The sequence below is a fragment of the Scyliorhinus canicula genome, chromosome 9 (assembly GCF_902713615.1).
Source record: "Scyliorhinus canicula chromosome 9, sScyCan1.1, whole genome shotgun sequence".
NCBI lineage: Eukaryota > Metazoa > Chordata > Chondrichthyes > Carcharhiniformes > Scyliorhinidae > Scyliorhinus > Scyliorhinus canicula.
The window spans coordinates 114,553,526-114,578,430 of NC_052154.1; the positions used below are offsets into that span (position 1 = coordinate 114,553,526).

Here is a 24,905-nt window from a genome sequence, read left to right on the forward strand (position 1 = left end):
GACACTTGTTCTTGTCCATCCCCTGATATAAAAGTTATTAATGTATGGATCTCCCAGATACTTTTTCTTGCCCATCCACTGGTATAAAAGTTATTAATGTATGGATCTCCCCGACACTTGTTTTTGTCCATCCCCTGGTATAAAAGTTATTAATGTATGGATCTCCCAGGCACTTGTTCCTGTTCATCCCCTGGTATAAAAGTTATTAATGTATGGATCTCCCATAGACTTGTTCTTGTGCCTCGCTAGTTATATTAGCTATTAATGTCTGCATCTCCCTGACACTTGTTCCTTTCCTTCCCACGTTATACAGGCCATAAATATATGGGTCTCCCAGACACTTGTTCCTTTTTCTCCCGAGATGTATACATTTTTAATGTATAGATCTCCCAACTGCCTTTTCTGCCTATCTCCTGGTGTATATGTTATTAATGTAGGATACTCCAACCCACTTGTTTCAGCCATCCCCTGGTATCTAAATTATTTATGTATGGGTCTCCCACAAATGTGTTCCAGTCCATCTACAGTTATATAAGTTATTAATGTATGGATCTCCCAGACACTTGTTTCTGTATATCCCGTGGTATGTAAGTCATTAACGTATGGATCAGGGCAGCACAGTGGCGAAGTAGGTTAGCCTTGCTGCGCTGAGGTCCCAGGTTTGATCCCGGATCTCCCAGACACTTGTTCTTGTCCATCCCCTGGTATAAAAGTTATTAATGTATGGATCCCCCATATACTTGTTCTTGTGCCTCACTAGTTATATAAGCTATTAATGTATGCATCTCCCTGACGCTTGTTCCTTTCCTTCCCACGTTATACAGGCTATAAATGTATGGATGTCCCAGACACTTGTTCCTTTTTCTCCCTTGATGTATACATTTTAACGTATGAATCTCCCAACTGCTTTTTCTGTATATCTCCTGGTGTATAAGTTATTAATGTAGGATACTCCAACGCACTTGTTTCAGCCATCCCCTGGTATCTAAATTATTTATGTATGGGTCTCCCACAAATGTGTTCCAGTCCATCTACAGTTATATGTCTATTCTCTCAAATATAAATTACAAATGTACGCGTCAACCAGATACTTCTCCCTGTCCATCACCAGTTATATATGTTATTAATGTATGGAACTCCCTGACGGCTGTTCCTGTACATCCCTTGGCACTTAAGTCATTAATTTTTTGCAATTTAATTAAGAGTACCCAATTCTTTTCTTTTTCAATTGAGGGGCAATTTAGCGCAGCCAATCCCCTAGTATGTACATCTTTGCATTGTGGGGGTGAGACCCATGCAGATGCATAAAAATGTGGAAACTCCACACAGACTGTGGTGCTGGGCTCAGATCGAAACCTGGGTCCTTAGCGCCGTGAGGCAGCAGTGCTAACCACTGTGACACCATGCCACCCCAGAGAACAATGTTATTCCTGGTTTTTTTTTTCGTGGTGTTGCATGAATGGAGCAGGGAATTCAGATTTCCAATCATCGCCCAAACTGGGACTTGAAACCTTGCTCTCACTGAAGTTATTAATGTATGGATCTTCCAGGCACTTTCCTGTATATTCTGTGGAATGTATGTTATTAATGTATGAATCTCCCACTTTCCTGTACATCCTGTGGTATGTAAGTTATTAATGTATGGACCTCCCAGACACTTTCCTGTACATCCTGTGGTATGTAAGTTATTAATGTATGGATCTCCCAGACATTTTCCTGTGTATCCCGTGGTATGTAAGTTATTAATGTATGGATCTCCCAGACATTTTCCTGTGTATCCCGTGGTATGTAAGTTATTAATGTATGGATCTCCCAGACATTTTCCTGTATATCCCATGGTATGTAAGTCATTAATGCATGGATCTCCCAGATACTTTCCTGTACATTCTGTGGTATGTAAGTTATTAATGTATGGATCTCCCAGTCACTTGTTTCCGTATATCCCGTGGTATGTAAGTCATTAACGTATAGATCAGGGCAGCACGGTGGCGAAGTAGGTTAGTCTTGCTGTGCCGTGGTCCCAGGTTCGATCCCGGCTCTGGGTCACTGTCCGTGTGGACTTTGCACATTCTCCCCGTGTTTGCGTGGGTTTCACCCCCACAACCCAAAGATGTGCAGGTTAGGTGAATTGGCCAAACTAAATTGCCCCTTAATTGGAAAAAATGAATTGGGTCTTCTAAATTAAAAAAAAAATGAACGTATGGATCTCCCAGACACTTTCCTGTATATCCCGTGGTATGTAAGTTATTAATGTATGGATCTCCTGACACATGTTCCTGTCCATCCCCGGGAATATGTTATTAATGTAAGAAGCTCCCAGACACTTGTTCCTGTCCATCCCCGGTTACATAAGTTATTAAAGTATGCATCTCCCAAACACTCGTTCCTGTTCCTCTCCTGTTATATACGTTATTAATGTATGGATCTCCCAGACTCTTGTTCGCCTTCCTCCTCCTCCTCCCTCCCAGCTTCTCCCCTCAGCTGTCACCTTCACACCTCCCTGCTCCTCCCCTAACTCACTTGTCCTATATGCTGTTTATTTGTCGTGGTGTCTGTCTGCTTTCTAATTGAAACGCTGTAGCAGTTCCTTGGTCCGAGCAGCGGAGACAGTGCCAGGTTCGCGTGTCTCCTGTGTGAGGGGGGGTGGGGGTCACATTGTCCCGCCTTGCCTTCCTGTCTATCTGCCTACCGAGCAGGAATGGCCGAAGCTGCTCGGGTCGCTGCTGCTGTGGCCGCCGGGGAAGGTGCCTCCGATTTGCCTGGGCTGCTGGAGCTGACAGAAGAGGAGGAAGTTTTCCTGGCCATGGAAGATGGGAAGGAGACCGGCCCGGGAGACGGTCTGCTGCTGACCGCTGGCGGCCCCGGAGCACCGTCCACCCGGGACATAGAGAACCAGTTCCTGCATCTCGCTATCAAGAAACAAGTCTCGTACAGGTAGAGAGGCAGTTCCCCAGTCAGTGTGTGTATGTGTGTGTGTGTGTGTGTGCAGCTCCACCGGGCTGCAACTTCTATTGAAACTGTATCGACACATTTGAAATTGTGAATAGATTTGAAACTATATATATGGTCGCAACTAAAACTGTAACTATATATTTTGTATAAATACATCTGAAAGTGTGTATAGATTCGATACTATATATAGACATGTGAAACTTACTGTATATTATATATAAACACATTTGAAACGCAAACTTTTCTGAAACTATAGATTTGAAACCATATATTAGATATAGATACATTTGAAACATTGTAGATTTGAAACCGTATATATACATTGAAACCGTATATAGATTTCAAACTATATAAATATGCATATACATACATTTGAAACTGGATATATCAAGCTGTTTAGATATATAATATGGCACATTTCAAAATGTGTAGATTTCAAACGATATATATTATACATAGATACATTTGAGAATATAGATTTCAAACTGTATATATAATAGACACATTTGAAAGGACATATTTAAATCTATATATACTATATAGGTACATCTGAAACTGGGTATAGATTTTAAACTACATATATAACTATATTATTGAAACAATACAATTGAAACAATAGATTTCAAAGGACATATAATACAAACACATAACTATACATTTGAAACTATATTTAAAAAAGACACATTTGAAACTATATATAAATATATCGAGACACAACATTGGGGGTCTTTGCTTATCGTGGCGGCACTCACTGCAAATTGTCAAAATCTTGAGAAACAATTGGTTACTTTTGTTGCTCGATTGATTGGAGCACTCTTATGAGGAAGGTGCCATTCACCAGGAACTGGCAGAGTGGGCTGCAGAATGTTATTTTTTTCTGAAAAGGGAATTGGGACGCCTGTTCGAAAAGTCCAGTTCGCCGAAGCCGTGCTGCTGGGGGCAGACGGCTGGTTGGCTTCTGAGCAAATCCCAAATGCAATGTCATAAAAACTCGAGGGTTTGTGGTACTTTCGTGCCTCTTTCATGAGAGGGCTGACCTCCGCGACTTTGAAGTGGCTGACAGATACTCCCCGTCGCTGTTTGCAAATCTCACATTTTACAGTGTCTGCATGTTTAATAAGAAATAAGACTCAAAGAATCAGCAAATCCGTGCCTCCCTTTCATCTGGCGATAGGGGTTGTCACATGGTGAGAGGTGTCTGGACAGGCTGATGCTGTGTGCGAGCTACAGAAAGATCCATGGACACTGAAGCAGGCACATCCCCTTCTCTGGGATCAAGGCTGAATTAAAATCTGCTCCTCGCAAAGTGCCACACGTGAGTTGTTGGCGCTATTTAACGGATTAGCTTTTTCTGTGCGGAACGTCTGACTAATTGGCACAGAAGCGACAGCCCTGTGGTATGATTTAAATGTCCATGTGCATAATACGGAAGTTAAACCAGAAATGAGACCCATTCCCGCGCCCATTCTGCTGTCAATTTCACAGTGCTCTCAGGTCAGGGGAAATCAACATGAACTCGCGGGACCTCTGAAAACCATCTTCAGCTCACACGATATATTTATTCTCTTTTAATTTCCACTGGTTTAACCACCGTTGATATGGATCATTCTGTGCGAAGTTACATTCGGGACAGTGTTCACACTTTCAGGTGGCTCAGACACGAAAATGCGACAAAATAAATAACGAGCAGGGTTCACCGAGGATAAGCTTAAGGGGGCAACGTTCAAACATTGCAATGCAACGCCATAAAACGACGGTGTTGTCTGCTGCACCGTAATGCCTCTGACCAAAGAGGATTGCAGAAGGTGTAAAACTCTATTCTGGGAAATGGGCCATTGTCCTGGTATCACTTGCATGTTGACTTGGGGGAACACTGTCAGTGGTGAAAGATGGAGGTGGTTCTGGTGCTTGGTGCCTTGGTGCATAGCTTGCTTGGGCCCCAAATCCCAAAAGACATGCCAGCTGGATTCTCCGTTATGCCAGCAGCGCACCAACGCTCGCGGGTTTCCCGACAGCGTGGGGTGGCCACAATGGTAAATTCCATTGGCAGGTGGCGGGAATGATGAATCACGCTGTTGGCGAAGACGCGCCCATCAGGAAAATGAGACTGGTGGACTGGAGAATCCCATCCATTTGCATCCTGGGTGCAAACTGCCACCTTCAACATTCAATCCCTTCAGCACCAGTGTACAGTAGCAGCAGTGTGTACCATCTACAAGATGCACTGCAGTAACTCACCAACTCTCAAGGATAATTAGGGATGGACAGCAAATGCTGGCCTAGCCAGCAAAGTACACATCCCATGAAAGAACAAAAAGATTAGGCAGGAAATTCCAGGCCATCTGAATAAACAATAAACAGCACAGGTGGTAGAATGGGAACATCACACTGTGAGCTAAATCCATATGCGGGGGTGGGGTGGAGGTGGGGGCATGGGTGGGTTGGTGCAGACTCGATGGGCTCAGTGCAGATGCACTGTATGTTCTATGTTCTATACCGCAAAGATGTTGACCAGGATTACACTTCAGTTAACTGCTGTGGGGAATGATGTTCAAAGCCATACTTTCACGCATTATATATACCTATACAAGCAGTGCAGGACTACACATGGCTTTATTTATGTGTTATATAGAGTATTCAATGGGCACCTAAGTATATAAGAGATAGCAGATTTGATCTGCAAAATAAGCAACCAATATGAAGTACAAATGGTAGAATAGGTATCATCATTACACATCAGATGTTACCTGGACCAGTCATTGCTCCACATTATGTGTCAGCTGAGTCCACATCTTGAGCTGCAGACAGGCATTACCTTAGAGATGGGACGCTCACTGCTCAGAAATAACAGAAAATTGTCTGGGTGATTTTCTTCTTCTGATTATTTTCCCCTTCTTCCCATCCGGAAGCATCTGTACTTCATTCAGCACCTTTCCCAGTTGCTCTCACTGATGCAGCTCCAATGTGCGGAGCTACCTTACTGCGCTTATTTTGAGTATTACCCAGGATGTGCATGTGTGTATTTTTTTGCATTCTTGTTTCATGAGCAATGATTAAGACTTTACGTGTGTTGAAAATTAATCAAATCAGTATCTTTCTTTACAAACAAGAGCTCCTTCGTTAAAAGCCAATCTGGGTTCTTCATTATTGCAGTCTGATTGTGATTTATTGTAAATCTTGCAGTTAGTGACTCATATGAAACCTTCCTTTTTCTTGTTTTGTCACACTGCAAGGACAATTGTTTGATATTCTCTTTCCTTCCCTTTTTCCACATTTGGAATTCCTTAATTTAGTTTGACAATGAGGACAAAACATTCCAGCCCTCCCATGTATGGTACAAAATGTATGTTCATTTGGAGCTGTTTATTTGCTTCCCTATCATCTGAGTCAAGGCCAGAAAATCATCATTCTCACCCGAAACAGGCGCAAGGCTCTTGAACTGGCAAATAAGAGCCTTAATCTTGTTTGAGGACCTCACTGCAAGGTTGACCTGTACCGGCTGCACTCAGGTCAACATTCAGCCCTTAAAGGGGCCACAGCAGACTGAAAACAGCAGGCTAAGTCTTTGAAATACACTTACCTGAATATAGAATTGGGGGTAGACTGGAGTGCCGGGCGCCATGCTCTCCTGATCAAACTATCTGTGTGCCCATCCTATTGCCGCTCCATATTGCTCATCGCTATGTCCCTGCTCAATCACTCTTACCTGATTTCTATCACTTCATGGTTTCTGATTTCACTCCCGAATTACTTCAAAGTCCAGTCAGAGTTTGCTATTTGCAACATCCCGTTGTCAATTGTTAAACAGAGAAAAACACATATGGACAGCAATGGCATGTTCAATACTTGGAATGTTGGCCGCGTAACTACGGAGCACCTTCTTTTTCTTTAAGGAGTAATATGGAATCTTTCCAAATTCATCTGAACAGGCAGTCTGGGGCTTGGTGTAATCTTTCATCCACAGGACACCATCGCTGCCAATGAAGCACTTTCCTCCGTTTCACACGATGTTGTGGACTAAAGGTCCTGCGGTGAGAGGCTTTCTGACCGAACAATGAATGTGTGACCTATTGAACTATGCAGCACAAAGCTGACTTCACTGCATAATTTCAATCAATTCTGTATATTCCCCGAGATTAGTGCACGGTGTAGTCGAAATATAACAGAAGTCACATCGGTTCTTACGGTACAAAAGGTCACAAAAGTAATAGGTTGTGGCCACTGAAAGGTAAACTGTCTGCACAGGGGCAAGCTTTAAATTATTTTTAAAAAACGTTCGGTACTTTTAAAAGTTCCCAGCAAGGGTAGACATTCCAGCTACAATGTACAGCCGAATGCTTCCTTTTCCAAGGGCTTCACAACTTGGATATTGTGACAGAAATGTGGTCACTTGCTGACGTGCAGGATGGGCTTCAGGCTGTGCCTATGGCAGCTATGTTGTGCAGAAATTGAACAACTGGATCATGATATTCAGTGGGAAAGAGTGTGACTAAAGCAGCAGGATGCTCAAGTGTCAGCTGTAGCTCAGCTGCCGTGATCGATTACCTTGGCATCAAGTCCCATTCAACTCTAGGCGGACACTTTGGTGAGGGAGCCCTGCCTGTATTGACAGTGGTGTTGTGTTTTGGATGAGATATAAAACTGAAGCTTGCCTCCTGCCAGGTGGACGTTGCTTTGCAGGCAATTCTTTAGCCAAAATACGTCCCTCCCCTAACCCCGCCAAAAAGAGATTATATATACAGCCTGTTATTTCATGGTTGTACATTTTTGCAAAAGAATAGCTGTTCTATATTTGGAAGTAGGCCCGTCAAAAATACTGCATTGGTTGCCAAGTGGAACGGATGTCCTGAGGTGGTGGAAGGCACTATATAAATGCAAGTTAATCTTTTCTGTGTGAGGAGCAAAGTAGAAAAAAATGGTTTCATAACTTATCTGAAATACAAAACATTAAAATATCAAATAACAGCAACATTGCAATGAAATCGTTTGCCACTCAAGAACATCGGACCGTACGTATTTTCCTGTACTCCCACAACAAAAGGATGTCAAAAGACAAGAGACCAACACATGGTGGAGACTTTTGCCTGATTTATGGAGTCTTGATGACTGGTGCAAAAATCTTTAGCTTCACAGGCAATTCCCTACTGTAAGCTTACTGCTCGGTGCCTGACAGCCACACCAGTGGACCTCAGGACCAACGTTAACCTAACCCATTCACCAGTGAACAGATATGATGTTGGTTTTACAGCTCACCTGATTTCACTCAGATGAATATCTGATTTCATAATTCATAAATTTTCAAAAATAATCTAGTTTAAAAATTGAATTTTAAATGACGATAAATGAAAACACTTGATTGAGAAACTAGTAATCAAACTTGGGGTAATTACAGTTCAAAGGGTAACCTGTGTTCAGTTAATACGGTCAGGGTTGGAATTAAGAATAATGAATCGCCCGCCTTAGTTTTTGGTAAGGACAGGAGTGCGACAGTTATTTCAATAAGGGATTTAAATTTTTAATGTAATTTCTGGGTAAAATAAGCTTAAAGAATCTTTTCCTGCTGGAAGCAGCAAGTCTGGAAAGATGGCTGTTAACTCCATTAGAGATATCAATCATTCATGTGAGTCTTGGAATTAAAGGGATATTTTGTAGGTAAAAGATAATTAGATTAAATTTCTGTTCGGAACATCCCAGGTGTGCCACATTGCCATGGAGATAGGTTGCAGAAAGCTGTACTCTTGGGTGGGATTTATTTGAGTGTGTTTGCTCACAGAAACAAGTAGTTCAGCTTGGGAACAGGTTGAAAGTTGATGGAGCAAAATGGACAAATGTTAGCCAGGCCTGCAACATCATTAGATAAAGTACTACTTTATCATTTATTGCATGGAACGTGGGTAGGAAATCACTCTCAACTTGGAGACAGAATTCATGAGGCAAAAAGATGCTGGAAAATATACAAAACTTTGAGTTAGAGTAAAAATCTACAGTAAAGCTTGGGAACAGCCTGGAGAAAGCAGGAGATGTCTACACAAAACCAAGACAAGGGCGATAGCACCCATTAAGAAGCAAGGGTGTTCCTGATCTGATTTTTGGATAACTATGTATGAATGTAGTGGTGTCCAAGCTGGAGCTGGAAAGTCCATAGTCATGAATATCTGAAGGCAAATTGGAGGCTTTGCCAAAAAGCCAATGAAAGGATTCCCATGAAGTCTCATACTTGGAACATTGAGGAGAAATTAAAGTGAATTCCAGAGAGTTATGGCATTCTTGATTTGATTCCAGAAGGTTAAGTGAATGAACCCTTAATATTTTATAATGTATAAGAGAACGCTTGGATAACATTAGGAAGTAAAAGAGGAACTGGATTGATACTCCAAGTCTTCACAAACTATAGTGCTAATTTAGTACTGACAGTTTTGTTTAAATTTTTATGGACAGTAATGCTTGTTTTTGTTTCAAAACATGAAGGGCAGAATTTTCTGTTTGTTAGCTAAGTGTCAACTAAGGTGGGAAAAGAGGTGTTTTCCCACTGGCTCCACTGGTGGCTTTTTCCACCATTTTCTTTTTAACTTAGTTATAAAACAAATGCTGGAGGCAGGTCCCAGGATGAGCGCACCCCACCAGCAACCTCAGCCTTCAAGAGGTCAATTGGCACCCCAATCTAACAAAAGTAAAAATAGATATGGAGACCATCTCCACCCCCACCACCTCCCCCCCCCCCCCCCCCCCCCCCCCCCCCCCAACGCCACGAACAGGGGGAACCGCTCATAGACACCGGGACTCCCCTCCACGGCCAGAGGGAACCACGAAGGTACCCCTTGGACCTCCGATGCAGAAGTCTCCTGGCAGCACACAGGCACTGTCGGGTATATTGCGGCGGGGGGGGGGGGGGGGTGCAGTTCCTGGGCAGTGCCAGGGAGTAGTGCCATAGAACAATGCAGCACAGAACAGGCCCTTCGGCCCTCGATGTTGTGCCGAGCATTGTCCGAAACCAAGATCAAGCTATCCCACTCCCTGTCATTCTGGTGTGCTCCATGTGCCTATCCAATAAACGCTTGAAAGTTCCTAAAGTGTCCGACTCCACTATCATAGCAGGCAGTCCCTTCCACAGCCTAACCATTCTCTGAGCAAAGAACCGACATTGGACATCCCTCCTATTTCTCCCACCCTGAATCTTAGAGTTATGCCCCCTTGTAACAGCTACATCCAACCGAGGAAATAGTCTCTGAACGTCCACTCTATCTATCCCCCTCATCATCTTATAAACCTCTATTAAGTTGCCTCTCATCCTCCTCCGCTCCAAAGAGAAAAGCCCTAGCTCCCTCAACCTTTCCTCATAAGACCTATCCTGCAAACCAGGCAGCATCCTGGTAAATCTCCTTTGCACCCTTTCCAAGGCTTTCACAAATTTCCTATAGTGAGGTGACCAGAACTGCACACAATACTCCAAATGTGGTCTCACTAGGGTCATGTACAGTTGCAGCATAACCCCGCGGCTCTTAAACTCAAGCCCCCTGTTAATAAACACTAACACACTATAAGCCTTCTTCACGGCTCTATCCACATGAACCACAACATCTCTCTATTCCTCCACATTCCTCAGAACTCTGCCGTTGACCATGTAATCCGCATTCAAATTTTTTTCTACCAAAATGAATCACCTCGCACTTATCAGGGTTAAACTCCATCTGCCATTTTTCGGCCCAGCTCTGTATCCTATCAACGCCTCTTTGCAGCCTACACCAGCCCTCCACCTCATCCACTATTCCACCAATCTTGGTGTCATCAGCAAGTTTACTGACCCACCGTTCAGCCCCCTCCTCCAAGTCATTGATAAAAATCACAAATAGCAGAGGACCCAGCACTGATCCCTGTGGTACACCGCTGGTAACTGGTCTCCAGTCTGAAAATTTTCCATCCACCACCACCCTCTGTCTTCTATGTGATAGACAGTTACTTATCCAATTGGCCAAATTTCCCTCTATCCCACACCTCCTTACTTTCTTCATGAGCCGACCATGGGGAACCTTATCAAACGCCTTACTAAAATCCATGTATACATCAACTGCTCTACCTTCATCTACACACTTGGTTACCTCCTCAAAGAATTCAATCAAATTTGTGAGGCAAGACTTACCCTTCACGAATCCGTGTTGACTATCCCGGATTAAGCTGCATCTTTCCAAATGGTCATAAATCCTATCCTTCAGGACCTTTTCCATTAACTTACCGACCACCGAAGTAAGACTAACCGGCCTATAATTACCAGGGTCATTCCTATTCCCTTTCTTGAACAGAGGAACAACATTCGCCACTCTCCAGTCCTCTCGCACTATTCCAGTGGACAGTGAGGAACCAAAGATCAAAGCCAAAGGCTCTGCAATCTCATCCCTTGCCTCCCAAAGAATCCTTGGATAGATCCCCTCTGGCCCAGGGGAATTGTCGACCCTAAGGTTTTTCAAAATTGCTAATACATCCTTCCTCAGAACATCTACCTCCTCCAGCCTACCCGCCTGTATCACACTCTCATCCTCAAAAACATGGCCCCTCTCCTTGGTGAACCCTGAAGAAAAGTATTCCGTCAACACCTCTCCTATTTCTTCTGACTCCATGCTCAAGTTCCCACTACTGTATTTGACCGGCCCTAACCTAACCCTGGTCATTCTTTAATTTCTCACATAAGAGTAAAATGCCTTGGGGTTTTCCTTGATCCGACCCGCCAAGGACTTCTCATGCCCCCTCCTAGCTCTCCTAAGTCCTTTTATTTTAGCTCATTCCTTGCTACCTTGTAACCCTCAAGCGACCCAACTGAACCTTGTTTTCTCATACGTTTCCTTTTTCCTCTTGACAAGACATTCAACCTCTTTTGTGAACCATGGTTCCCTCACACGGCCATTTCCTCCCTGCCTGACGGACATATCTATCAAGGACACACAGTATTTGTTCCTTGAACAAGCTCCACTTTTCATTTGTGCCTTACCCTGACAGTTTCTGTTCCCATCTTATGCTCCCTAATTCCTGCCAAATCGCATCATAATTACCCCTCCCCCAATTATAAACCCTGCCCTGCCGTGTGGCTCTATCCCTCTCCATTGCAATAGTGAAAGACACCGAATTGTGATCACTATCTCCAAATTGCTCTCCCACAAACAAATCTCACACTTAGCCCAGTTCATTACCCAGTACCAAATCAAATGTGGCCCCCCCCCACTCTTGTCGGCCTATCCACATTGTGTCAGGAAACCCTCCTGCACACACTGTACAAAAACTGCCCCATCCGAACTGTTCGACCTATAGAGGTTCCAATCAATATTTGGAAAGTTAAAGTCACCCATGACAACTACCCTGAGACCTCCACACCTATCCATAATCTGTTTTGCAATTTCTTCCTCCACATCTCTATTACTATTTGGGGGCCTATAGAAAACTCCTAACAACGTGACCGTTCCTTTCCTATTTCTAACTTCGGCCCATATTACCTCAGTAGGGGCCTCACGGTAGCATGGTGGTTAGCATCAATGCTTCACAGCTCCAGGGTCCCAGGTTCGATTCCCGGCTGGGTCACTGTCTGTGCGGAGTCTGCACGTCCTCCCCGTGTGCGCGTGGGTTTCCTCCGGGTGCTCCGGTTTCCTCCCACAGTCCAAAGATGTGCGGGTTAGGTGGATTGGCCATGCTAAATTGCCCGTAGTGTAAGGTTAATGGGGGGATTGTTGGGTTACGGGTATACCGGTTACGTGGGTTAAGCAGGGTGATCATTGCTCGGCACAACATTGAGGGCCGAAGGGCCTGTTCTGTGCTGTACTGTTCTATGTTCTATGTTCTATGTTCTAGGCAGATTCCCTTCGAACTGCCTTTCTGCAGCCGTTAAATTATCCTTGATTAACAATGCTATTCCTCCACCTTTTTTACCACCTTCCCTACTCTTTTTTTTAATAAATATTTTTATTCACCTCCTTTTTCACAATTTTTCTCCCGAATTTACACCCAACAACAATCAATAACCAACAACAAATATCTCAAACCCCATAACAGTAACAACAATCCCATCCTCCCACTATGCCAGTGGCGTGCAGAGGTCTGGTGATGCCCGGGGCAAATCTTGATTGTATGCCCCTAGGACTCAAGTAGAAGGCCTAATATACTGAGAAATATTATGAGAAAGGAAAACATTTTGAATATATAAACACAGATGAAACATGAAATAAACGCTTTATTCGATTTTAATATAAATCAATCAAATTTATTAAGTTCTTTTCCCCAAATGATACCTCCTGTCACAAAACACCTGAACTACTTCACTTTTTACATCAGCTGTGAGAAATTCTTTTTCAATGCTTATTAAAGCCAGGTTGGTCAGTCGCTCCTGTGACATAGAAGACCTCAGATATGTTTTTATTAATTTCAGTTTTGAAAATGACCTTTCACAGCTTGCGACTGAAAATGCGATTGTAAGCAGTAATCTGTCTGAAACACACAGCGTCGGAAAGACATCCCTCCCATACTGCAGTAAAGACTCCAGAGCATCTTTAGGATCAGGGGGAACTCTATTTCCTCCAGCTCGAAGGAGCATCACAAAATCAATAATTTTGTCATATAACTGAATTGCAACCACATCATTGTCATAATAATTTGCAAAGTCTGAACATTCCTTTTTTAATTTCTCTCTAGCTTGTTCATCTTCAATCACTCCTGAATTCAAGTTCAGAAGAAAAGAAAATCGGTCACTGAGTCTTTGAAGACGGACACTGCGGTCTTCAATTTCAGTTTTTAATCTGTTCACAATCTCTACCATTACTCTATTCATTTCTTCTTGTGCCGTCAGTCCACTATCTCTTGCTGACTCTCCAGGCATTATTCTTCTTCTCCTTGTTCGTGCAATTGGTATTCCCCAATTTTGACAATATTCATTGGCTAAATCTATTGCATTGTGGATAATTTCGTCATTCTTCAAATTCAAGATATGAATAAGTCCTCTCAGATCACAAGAAGCTTCATGGAACCCCATTTTCGGATCCTGCAAACGTTTTGAGACTTTATCCACTGATGATAAAACTGAGTACCAAAAATTTAATAAAGCTATAAACGGGAACTGTTGAATAGAGTTCAGTAGCGATCCTGCATCAGATTTAGTTTCCCTTGAAAATTCTCCTTCCAGCAGGTGTTGAAGGCTTGCAATAACGTTGTCACACTCTTCGTGGATTACTTGCACAGCATCATGGCTGGAACTCCATCTTGTGTCACACTGTCTTTTCACAGTCCGAGTGACAAATGATTTTAACACTTCCCAACGAGAAGTAGATGAAGAAAAAAAAGTAGAGTTTTTCTAGAATGCCAAAAAATTTAACAACAACAGGTTGCACCTCACTTGCATGGACACAGGACAAATTGAGGCTGTGGTTCTCGCAGTTCACAAACACAGCTTTTGGGTTAACTTCAAGAATTTTTTGTTGAACACCTCCTCTCACTCCAGCCATAACTGCTGCGTTATCATATGCTTGACCACGACATTCATTCATGGAAATTTTGTCTTCTTCCAATTTTTCTTGAATTTTATTTACCAGGCTGACTGCATCTTTCTTGTTGACTTGAAAAAATCCCAGAAATGTCTCCTTTATTTCTACTTTTCTGTTTTCATCAATATGAACGTAACGCAGAATTTCAGAAACCTGATCTTCATGGGCAATATCTGGAGTTGAATCCAGCATTATGCTAAAATATTTTGCGTCCTTAATTTCAGAAATTATATTTTTCTTGACAGTTTCACCAAGAAGATTGATTATTTCGTTTTGAATTCTGTTGGACAAGTAGGTGACACTTTTTGGTTTCTCTTTCCCTCTCTGCAAGTGTTTTGCTAAGATGTCATCATATTTGGCCAAAAGTCTGATTGTTGCTAGAAAGTTTCCTGTATTTTCACTGACTGTCTCCCCTGGCTCTGATAACCCAGATATTCCTTCTCCTCGATGTCCACGATAGGCCAGATTCTGTTTTGCCAGAACGGATATAACCTCGACAATCCGTTCAGTTATAGCTTTCCATCTTTTCTTTTCAGCAGACATTTGCTGTTGAAGTTCAGCATCTATCGTAGTTGAATGATGGAGTCGAACTACAAGGTTCAGGTATTCCCTCATGTGAGCTCTATGAGAAGGGCTTTTCTCATGGTCAGGTATTGTTGGATTTTATTTTCTCCAAGTGGAGAAACCGTCTTCCTTTCCAAAGTTTGACACAGACAACAAATGCTCCTTTGAAAACAAAAAAGCAAACAAAACAGTAGCATGCTTTCTGATATGGAGAGTATAACAACCATTTTCTCTCCACAATTTCTCCGTTTGTGGAAACTTTATCAAACCACTGTTTGGAAAATGATCTCCCATCCTTCTCAGCAAATGGACCACTTTTATTCTGATATCTTTCAGGGCCATGTTGTAATATTGTCATCTTCAAATTATCTGGAATCGGTTTCTTCAAACAGCCAAAATCGCTTCTTTGCAAAAATATGCAAATATCTTCTTTATTTTCTTCACATGGATCATCATCCTGACAACGAGACTGAGGAGAGAGAGTATTATGTTCTGACCGAGCCGAATCCGTATCAGAAAAATCCTTCTCTGCACCCACATCATCTTTTACTTCTCCAGGTTCTCCTACTTCTTCTTTACTTCTTTTTATCCATGCATCTAATGCCCCTCTTTGATGGGACTCTTCTTCGACTCTGGCCCTCTTTTTTTTTCCTGTTCTGTGCTCCACTCGGTTGTACACGAAATACTCGTAACATTTCATTTTCTATCTCAAAAACCGTAAGACGCATGAGAAAATGGGAAGAAAATGGTAAACAATCGGTCAGTTGCAGACGGATAAACCATATTTCATTTCTTTGTTCCTTCGTATCAAATTATTTCACACTGATTCTCCACTGATAATTTTGTGCAATTTATATCATAGACTTGCAAATTAGTGGTATCTGTATTCGAATATTAGCATGTTAAGGAATAAATGTCTCCTATTCCGAGATTAAATGCCATAGCAGTCCTCTGATCATCCAGGCTTCACTCTTACTACATCCCACGTAAATATTTCATTAAATATCGCCAAAAAACCTATAAAAACCGTAGTTGCACCTGTTCTAGAGCTATTCACTGACCTGAGTAGATAAAAGAACTAATCTAGATGCACAAAAAGCTGAAGAAAAGACGAGTTATGACTCGAGGAAACGCAGGAACGAACAGCCACGTCTGCTTGTTGCTTTTGATGGTTGCACCACGTACATCATGCGCATGCGTGTGGGGGGGATGGGGAGGACCATTTTCTCTAGACAGAAAGGGTACACCATGTTAAAGGAATAAAGGGCTAACAACTGCCTCTGCAGTGTGGTGAGCCTCCAAAAATTGATTTATCACCGCTGAAATTTTAAAATTACTATCTTATTTCCTTCTCTGGGGCAGCACGGTGTCCTAGTGGTTAGCACAACCGCCTCACGGAACTGAGGTCCCAGGTTCGATCCCGGCTCTGGGTCAATGTCCGTGTGGAGTTTGCACATTCTCCCCGTGTCTGCGTTGGTTTCGCCCCCACAACCCAAAAAATGTGCAGAGTAGGTGGATTGGCCACGCTAAATTGCCCCTTAATTGAAAAAAATAATTGGGTTATCTAAATTTTAAAAAAGAAATTAAAAAAAAAAAAAAATTTTTTTTTTTTTTTCCCCTTCTCTGATTGGATGCCCCCATCCAATGGATGCCCGGGGCCAATGCACCGTCGCCCCCCCCCTCTGCACGCCACTGCACTATGCCCACACATCAGCCCGCATGTTAACATAAACAAATGACAAAGAAAAAAAAAAGGAATCAGGGATTGCCCATAGCCATCTTCAACATACACACCCCCCTCCCTCCGCACCCCACCCACCCTTCGACCCCCCCCCCCCAACTAATGTTCGATGTTATCCAGTTCTTGAAAGTGCATAATAAATAGTGCCCATGACTTGTAGAACCCCTCCGAGCTTCCCCTCAGTTCGAACTTAACCTTCTCAAGGGTCAAGAATTCCAACAGGTCCCCCCGCCATGCCAGGACACAGGGTGGAGAGGCCGCTCTCCATCCCAGCAGGATCCGCCTTTGGGCAATCAACGAGGGAAAGGCTACGATATCTGCCTCCGCACCCGTTTCCAACCCTGGCTGGTCCGACACCCCGAACATGGCCTCCCGGGGACCCGGGTCCAGTTTCATATGCACCACCTTGGAAATTACTCTAAACACCTCCGTCCAGTACTCCCCAAGCTTTGGACAGGACCAAAACATATGAACGTGATTAGCGCCCCTCCCCCCCCCCCCCCCCCCCCCCCCCCCCCCCCGCAACGCTCACACACATCTTCTACCCCTTCAAAGAATTGGCTCTTCCTTGCCCTCGTGAGGTGTGCCCTGTACACCACCTTCAGCTGTATCAGCCCCAACCTCGCACACGAGGTGGAGGCACTCACTCTCTGGAGCACCTCACACCAGACCCCCTCCTCTATAACCTCTCCCAATTCTTCTTCCCACTTCGCTTCAATCCCCTCCAGTGGTGCCTTATCCTCTTCCAACATAGCTCCGTATACTGCTGACACTGCCCCCTTCTCCAGTCCACTTGCCGCCAGCACCTCCTCCAACAACGTGGAGGCTGGTTCCTCCGGGAAGCTCTGTATCTTCTTCCTGGCAAAGTCCCGAAACTTCATATACCTAAACACTTCTCCCTGCTCCAGCCCATACTTCGCTTCCAGCTCCCCCAATCCTGCAAATCGATCCCGAGGAAATAAATCTTTTAGAGTCTTAATCCCCTTCTCTTCCCATTTCCGAAAGCTTCTGTCCCACCTCCCTGGCTGAAATCTGTGGTTCTCCCGGATCGGCATTTCCCTCGACCCTGCCCCCAGTGTTGGCGAAACTGCCTCCAGATTTTCAATGAAGCTATTACTACCGGATTCCCTGAGTATTTCCCCGGAGCTAGCGGGAACGGGGCTGTTGCTAGTGCCTTCAGCCCCGACCCCCTGCACGAACTCTCCTCCATTCTGACCCACTGGGAATCAACCCCTCTGACCCAGCTCCGTACCTTCTCCACATTCGCCACCCAGTAGTAGTACATCAGGTTCGAGAGACCCAAACCCCCTGCCTGTCTTTCCCTCTGTGGGGCATACAGGGAATACAGTGCAGGCCGGGTCCACTGTGTAGCCATTGGACCTGGTTGGGCACGGAGGTACACACCATGCTAACATGTCTGCCTTTCACCACTGCAGATAGTGGATTTCAGAATCCAACCAGAAAGTTTAGCATCTGCCTTGCTGCTGTAGCCGTGGGGAATGCACTGAGGCAGTCCGACCAGGAGCTGCTCGGAGAGCATCCTGCAGTGGAAGAGCTTGAAAGGAACAGGAGCTAGGCAGCGAGGATGAAGAGCCGGCCGCCCAACAGTCCGAGAAGGAGGTGTGATGGAGACACCATATTAGGACGTGTGGGGCAGCATAGTGGCACAGTGGTTAGCACTGCTGCATCATGGCGCCGAGGTCCCAGGTTTCATCCCGGCCCTGGGTCATTGTCCATGTGGAGTTTGCACATTCTCCCCATGATTCACCCCCACAACCCAAAGATGGGCAGGGTAGGTGGATTGGCCACGCTAAATTGCCCCTTAATTGGAAAAAATTAATTGGGCACTCTAAATTTATTTTAAAAAATTAGGCCATGTGTGTACCGGCAGCGCCTGTCATTTGAGGATCTGCCGGCAGAGGCATGCTGTTGAAGACTCTGACTGAGCAGGGGAACCATACAGCATAGCTGCCCAATCATGGAGTACCTAGAACGGCGGGGTATGGGGGAGGACACCCGTTCCCGGTGATCATCAAGGTGGCCGTCAAGGTGACGGTCGCCCTGCACATTTTCGCCATGGGGTCCTTCCGGGCACCGAGTGGGCAGTTGTCTGAGATCTCGCAGACCTCGGTGCATCCGTGCCATCACAGAGCCCCTATATGCCCGGTTGGCACAATATACCAGCTTCAATGTGGACCGGGTCCACCATGATGTCTCGGCAGCAGGGTCTGCCACCATTGCCGGGTTGCCCCAGGTTCAGGGGGTGATCGACGGGTGCATGTCCTCCTATGATCTCAGGCGCATGAGGAAGTGGTCTTCATGAACCGAAAGGGGTTCCACTCCATCAACGTGCTGTTGATGTGTAACCATGAGATGCACATCATGTACATCTGCACCCGATACCCAGGCAGTGCGCTTGACGCCTTCATCCTGGCACACTCAACGATTCCTGACACCTTTGAGGGTCTCCCTATGTGAAGGGTTGGCTCCTGGGCTAGCCACTGCGTCATGGCTGATGAGGCCTATGCAGAGGCCACAGACCGGCGTGGAGACCCGCTACAATGACGTCCATGCAGTGACCAGGGCTGCGGTCGAGCGGTGCATCGGCATCCTGAAGATGCAGTTCAGGTGCCTGGACCACTCTGGAGGGGTCCTCCAGTATAGCGCTAAGAGACTCTTCCACATTGTGGTGGCCTGCTGCATCCTCCACAATGTCATGTGGCAGAGGGGCGACATGCTGGAGGAGGTGGATGAACACCAGTCCTCGTCCAATGAGGAGGATTCAGGGGAGGGCCAAGTCATGAGGCCAGGGCCTGCATAGGAGGCCGCACAATGTGTGCGCCAGGATCGGTGTGCACACATGCCATAGTGACACCGCAACTCAGAGGGGGCTCACATGGTTCCCAAGGGCACTCGCTGAGGTGACCTCCACCTTGGCGACTTCCCTCTCTCCAGGCCTACTGACCAGGTCCAGTGCCCACTGCTCTGCAACGGTGAGGGCCTGCAGGTCCAGCAGGGCGCTCTGGGGGGGGGGGGGGGGGGGTGGAGAAAGACAGAAAATGCACAGTGTTAGACAGTCAGATGCAGGCAGCAAATGGGTTGGGTAGCTGGTAGCCTTTGTGAACAGGGCACACAGCCAAGGCAGACGATATAGGTGTTGGCATGTGGTGCAGGGTGGGGTGTGTTCAGACTGCCGGCATGTGGGGTTCGGTTGTGTAGCCACCTGGGGTGACCACTGCCCACCACAAAATGGAAAATTGCAAGGAATGCAGGGAAATTGGACATGTTGTAAAAGCAAGCAGCTTGCAAGGCGCTTGTATATTCAGACTACTGCAGAAACCAGTTCTGACTGCTGCAGAAACCAGACAGCACTATGAAAAGTAAACAGTTAGCATACTAATGAGGCGATACCGGGCGATCCCCAGATACAATGGAAACAAGTTAAACACAAATCAATACATTGAATGGAAGGCCAGACTTCTCGGCGCCAAAGAAGTCCAAAACAATAAATCCCAAGAACCGCCCCAGTGATCGAGGTATGGCCCCGTTATTGGGGAATTCAAATCAATCGATTGGGAAGAGACCCAATCGATTGCGAGTGTATAGAGGGTCCGCCAGACCCTGAGAGGAGTATAAGACAGAGACCGCGACCCCAGCTCTCTCTCTCTGCCAGCCTCTCCTTAACCAGTCAGCCCTCCCAGCAGAACACCGTTGCAGCAGAAGAACCTTGAGGAGGAGAGGACAGCAGCCGCCAACAAGTAAGTCACAACGCACGCTACGAGAGTAGACACTCCTGACCCCCTGTAGTCCATAACTACTGGAAGCCTGCGGACCCAGGACAAAGCTAGAGGCCATTGTTCCCTGATCCGGCAGTCCCCTTATCCAGATAAGTATTTGGCCTATTAGTGGTAGGATTAGCCTAGTCTTATAGTTTTATATGCATGATTAGTAGATTACTGTAATATAATAAACGTGTCTTGTTTGAACTTACTAATTGGTGTGTGGTTTTATTGCTTTGAACTTGACCTTGAAACCTGTGGCGGTATCTTAACGATACCTGGCGACTCCAAAGCTAACGAACGAAACAGAGCCAAATTGAGTGTTGAGCACACTCACCCAGAACAAGCAACAGTTGTCCTCTGGGTGGGAGGGTGGGTTGGAGTTACAGGTGTGTGGGACGGGGGTTGGTGCCAGGGGCATGATGCTGGTTACTCACCCTGGCTGCCCTGAGGGGGTTATGCAACTTTTTCTGGCATTGCTAGCCGGTCCTGGCTGTGCTCATGGCCTCTGCCACCTGCACCCAGGTGCGGTGTACGGCAGCAGATGGCAGCCTTCTGAGGTACAGGGCGCCCTGCCTCTCCTCCTTGGCATCCAGCAGGGTCCCAAGCTCCTGTTCTGCGAACCAGGGTGCCGATCTTCGGGTTGCTATCTTGGCTGGAGTGAGTGTGTGTGGAGAGTGGAGTGCTTATATATGGCTGCAGCTTTTCAGCCCCTTGAGTGCCAATCCTGATCCTGGCGAATCAGACACCGTTTTGTATTGGAGTCGCTCTAGTTCCATGTGGCGCGCCAGTGCTCGCCCATTAACGGATCCTGAATTGCTCCAGGACTGCCCCGCTTCCGTGGTCGTAAAACACCACCGATTCAGTCCTGGCATCAGAACTTAATCTCTAAAACAGAGAATCCAGCCCCAGGTTAGCGAAGTTTGGAACTGTACGTGTTGCCACAGGTCTGCCGGGTGCCACGTGGGTGCTTGTGAGTGTGTAAGCTGTGTCTTTGTTGGATCAACTTTTGAAGCAAAATGTACCTTTATTTTATTCGTGAAGTAACATTTGCCTGTGAATTTTTATTTGATTTGTATTGGTTCTTATGCATGAGGAGGTTACAAAAAGTGAACTGTTGTTGGTCATTTCTTCATTTGGTTTTGTTAATTTGGTTTACAATTCCTCCAGGGGAATCAGAACAAAACCCAAAAAAAACAGTGGTTCAACGGAGGCAACGATTTCCTTGGATTGTTCAGCAGTCTCTGAGATTAATCCCAACAGCTAGAGGCTAATTCCAATATTTGATGAACAGCCTTTAAAGACATTGTATTTCTATTTCTCCTTTCACAAGATAAGCCACCAGTTAATTCTTTGTGATGTTGTTGGTTTGAAGGATAAATGGTGTTCAGAACACCAGGGTGTTAATGTCCTGCTAATTACATTGTTACGGTTAACAGAAATAGGTGATGGGATTAATTGTTTTTAAATACAGATAAATAAGGGATCCTTCTGTGAATGGTGGGTGCCCCGGGGTTTGGGATATATCATCACCCCCGGGAATGACATTTTGATTTCATTTATTGAGTTTCTTTTTGATGTCATGTTTAATTTATAGTGTCCCACCAGGGGTTGTCGCCCCCCCCTGTCATTTGTTTTTAATTTATTGACTTCTGTTTTATTCAAAAGGGTACGATTTGTTCATTGATCCTGTGTTCACTTGTAACTTCTCTCCATTTTTTTTGTTAACTTGATGTACTCAAAAGAGTAGGAAGTCTTACAACACCAGGTTAAAGTCCAACATGTTTGTTTCAAACACTAGCTTTCGGAGCACTACTCCTTCCTCAGGTGAATGAAGAGGTATGTTTACATTCACTGGGCTAAATCGCTAGCTTTTAAAAGCAGACCAAGCAGGCCAGCAGCCCGGTTCAATTCCCGTACCAGCCTCCCCGAACAGGCGCCGGAATGTGGCGACTAGGGGGCTTTTCACAGTAACTTAATTGAAGCCTACTCGTGACAAAAAACGATTTTAATTTCATTTCTTTTCATTGGTGTTGTAAGACTTCTTACTGTGCTCACCCCAGTCCAACGCCGGCATCTCCACATCAAAAGAGTATACATAGGGGACAAGGGCCTGTCACCACTCCCACCTATCCCACCATTAGTTTAATTTATTGATATGTTTCATTTTAAAGGAGAATAATTAGGGGATATTTCCCATCAGGTACTGTCACACCATTTCAATCATTTATTTTGTTGTTAATTGGTTCTAATTAAAAGAGTATATAAATAGGGGATGGCTGGGACACTAGATTGTGTGGGAGGACAGCTGGGACACTGACTAAGGTAATAAACTCTCTCAATAAAGAAAATCCCAGTGGCCTGGTTTTGGCTTCAACAATCAGCTTGGATCCTATTAACACCGGAGAACTAGCTTCTCATCTTCAAATTATGACACTGAATTGTTGACATCCACCTGGACATGGGATTTTGGCTTATTATTGCAGCTCAACAGCAGCACATTCAACCATGCAGCACTCCCTCGGTACTACAATGAGGTATCAGGCTAGGTTATGTACCCGGGTCTTGAAGGTCAGTTAGATGGCCAATATTGTGCCAGTAACTACGGAATAATTGGGCAGATTTGCACATGGGTTATTGAGAGCTGATTTATGACTAACCAAACTCACTTCACGCTGGGCTACCAGTGACTGGTGCCTCCATCAGTTAGAACATGGGCAGCACGGTAGCACAGTGGTTGGCACAGTTGCTTCACAGCTCCAGGGTCCCAGGTTCGTTTCCCGGCTTGGGTCACTGTCTGTGCAGAGTCTGCATGTTCTCCCCATGTCTGCGTGGGTTTCCTGCGGGTGCTCCGGTTTCCTCCCACAGTCCAAAGGCGTGCAGGTTAGGTGGATTGGCGATGCTAAATTGCCCTTAATGTCCAAAAGAGGTGAGGTGGGGTTACGGGGATAGGGTGGAAGTGTGGAGATAGGATGGAGGTGTGGGCTTGGGTAGGGTGCTCTTTCCAAGGGCCGGTGCAGACTCGATGGGCCAAATGACTTCCTTCTGCACTGTAAATTCTATGATTCTATGACTACATTGAATCGGACTTCTGGTGGCGGCCATAGAGTGAGCTGTCGCATATTTGGTGGCTCCCGCTCAAGGCAGATTTTTCAGTCTTTTCCCCGCCTGAAGGGTGAATTATTTGAGTACAAGAGGTGTAGGAATGCCTGGGGAAGGTTTTACTCTTCTGGGGTGGCTGGTGGATGGATCTGCAGGCGAGGAATGGGGCCGGAAGGAAAGAGCTACTAGAGCAGGAGAGACTTCGTGGTGCACTACAGGATAAGATGGCGGCGGGCAAGGGAGCTGCTCTGCCCACCCAGTGGTAACGGAGTAGTTAAAAAGGTTCCTCAATGAAACGTTTTGCCAGCGGAGGAAAGAGGCCCTGAAAGACCTGGCCAAGGTGGTGAAGCCGATAAGTCGAGGATCGAGAGAGTGGAGCAGAGGCTGGAGTCCCAGGGCCAGGCGATCCAGAATGTGGAGGAGGTGGTAGGGGAGCATGAGGAGTAGCTGGCCTCGTTGATGGCTGAGGTGGAGGTGATGCGGGAGAGGCTGAAGGAGAAAGTGGAGGATCTGGAGAATCGCTCCAGACACAAAACCTTAGGATTGTGGGGATGTCCTAAGGCATCAACGGTGTGAAGGTGTGAAGGCTACGAGGAGGTTGGCGCAGCTGCACACAATGAATTACTATTGGGCGGCGAATATCACTATGGTTAGGAAATGGGTCGTGGGGGAAGGTTCGGCGTGGGGTAGAATGGAGGCAGCATCGTGTAGGGGAACAAGTTTGAGAGCTTTGATATCAGTGCCTCTGCCGTTTTCACTGGCCAGGTACTCTGTCAGCCTAGTGGTGGTGTCGGCCCTAAGGGTGTGGGGGCAGTGGAGGAAGCATTTCAGACTGGAGGGTGCCGCGGTGTAGGCACCGATCTGTGATTTGGGGGGGGGGGGGTTGGCTGCAAGATTTCAGGGGTGGCGGCAAGCAGGGATTGAGCGATTTGTTGATCTGTTCATAGGGGGCAAATGTATGAGGTTGGAGGACCTGGAGGAAGAGTACAAGCTACCCAGAGGGAATGGTTATAGGTATTTGCAAGTCCGGGATTTTGTAAGGAGAGAAGTGCCGTCATTTCCAGGCTGCTGTCCCTGGGGTTGGAAGATGAGGTGCTGTCGAGGGATGAGATACGGGAGGGGAAGGTGTCCCATGTCTATAAGGAGTTGCGGAGTGGGAGGGAACCCTGGTAGGGAATACTAAACGTAAGAGGGATGATAAGCTGGGAGGTGAGAGCCGACATATGGGCAGAGGCCTTGTGGAGGGTGAACGCG

General features: G+C 45.6%; 1 protein-coding gene across 1 annotated transcript in view; it reads left to right on the forward strand.

Annotated features, from left to right (window-relative positions):
* The first annotated feature begins 2,618 nt into the window (after positions 1-2,618).
* dgkza (diacylglycerol kinase, zeta a) overlaps positions 2,619-24,905 on the forward strand; it is a 922,143-nt gene continuing 899,856 nt past the window's right edge. Inside the window, exon 1 of the mRNA XM_038807436.1 lies at positions 2,619-2,934. Coding sequence (XP_038663364.1) covers positions 2,699-2,934 — 236 coding nt within the window. The 5' untranslated portion in view covers positions 2,619-2,698. The remainder of the gene's footprint in view (positions 2,935-24,905) is intronic.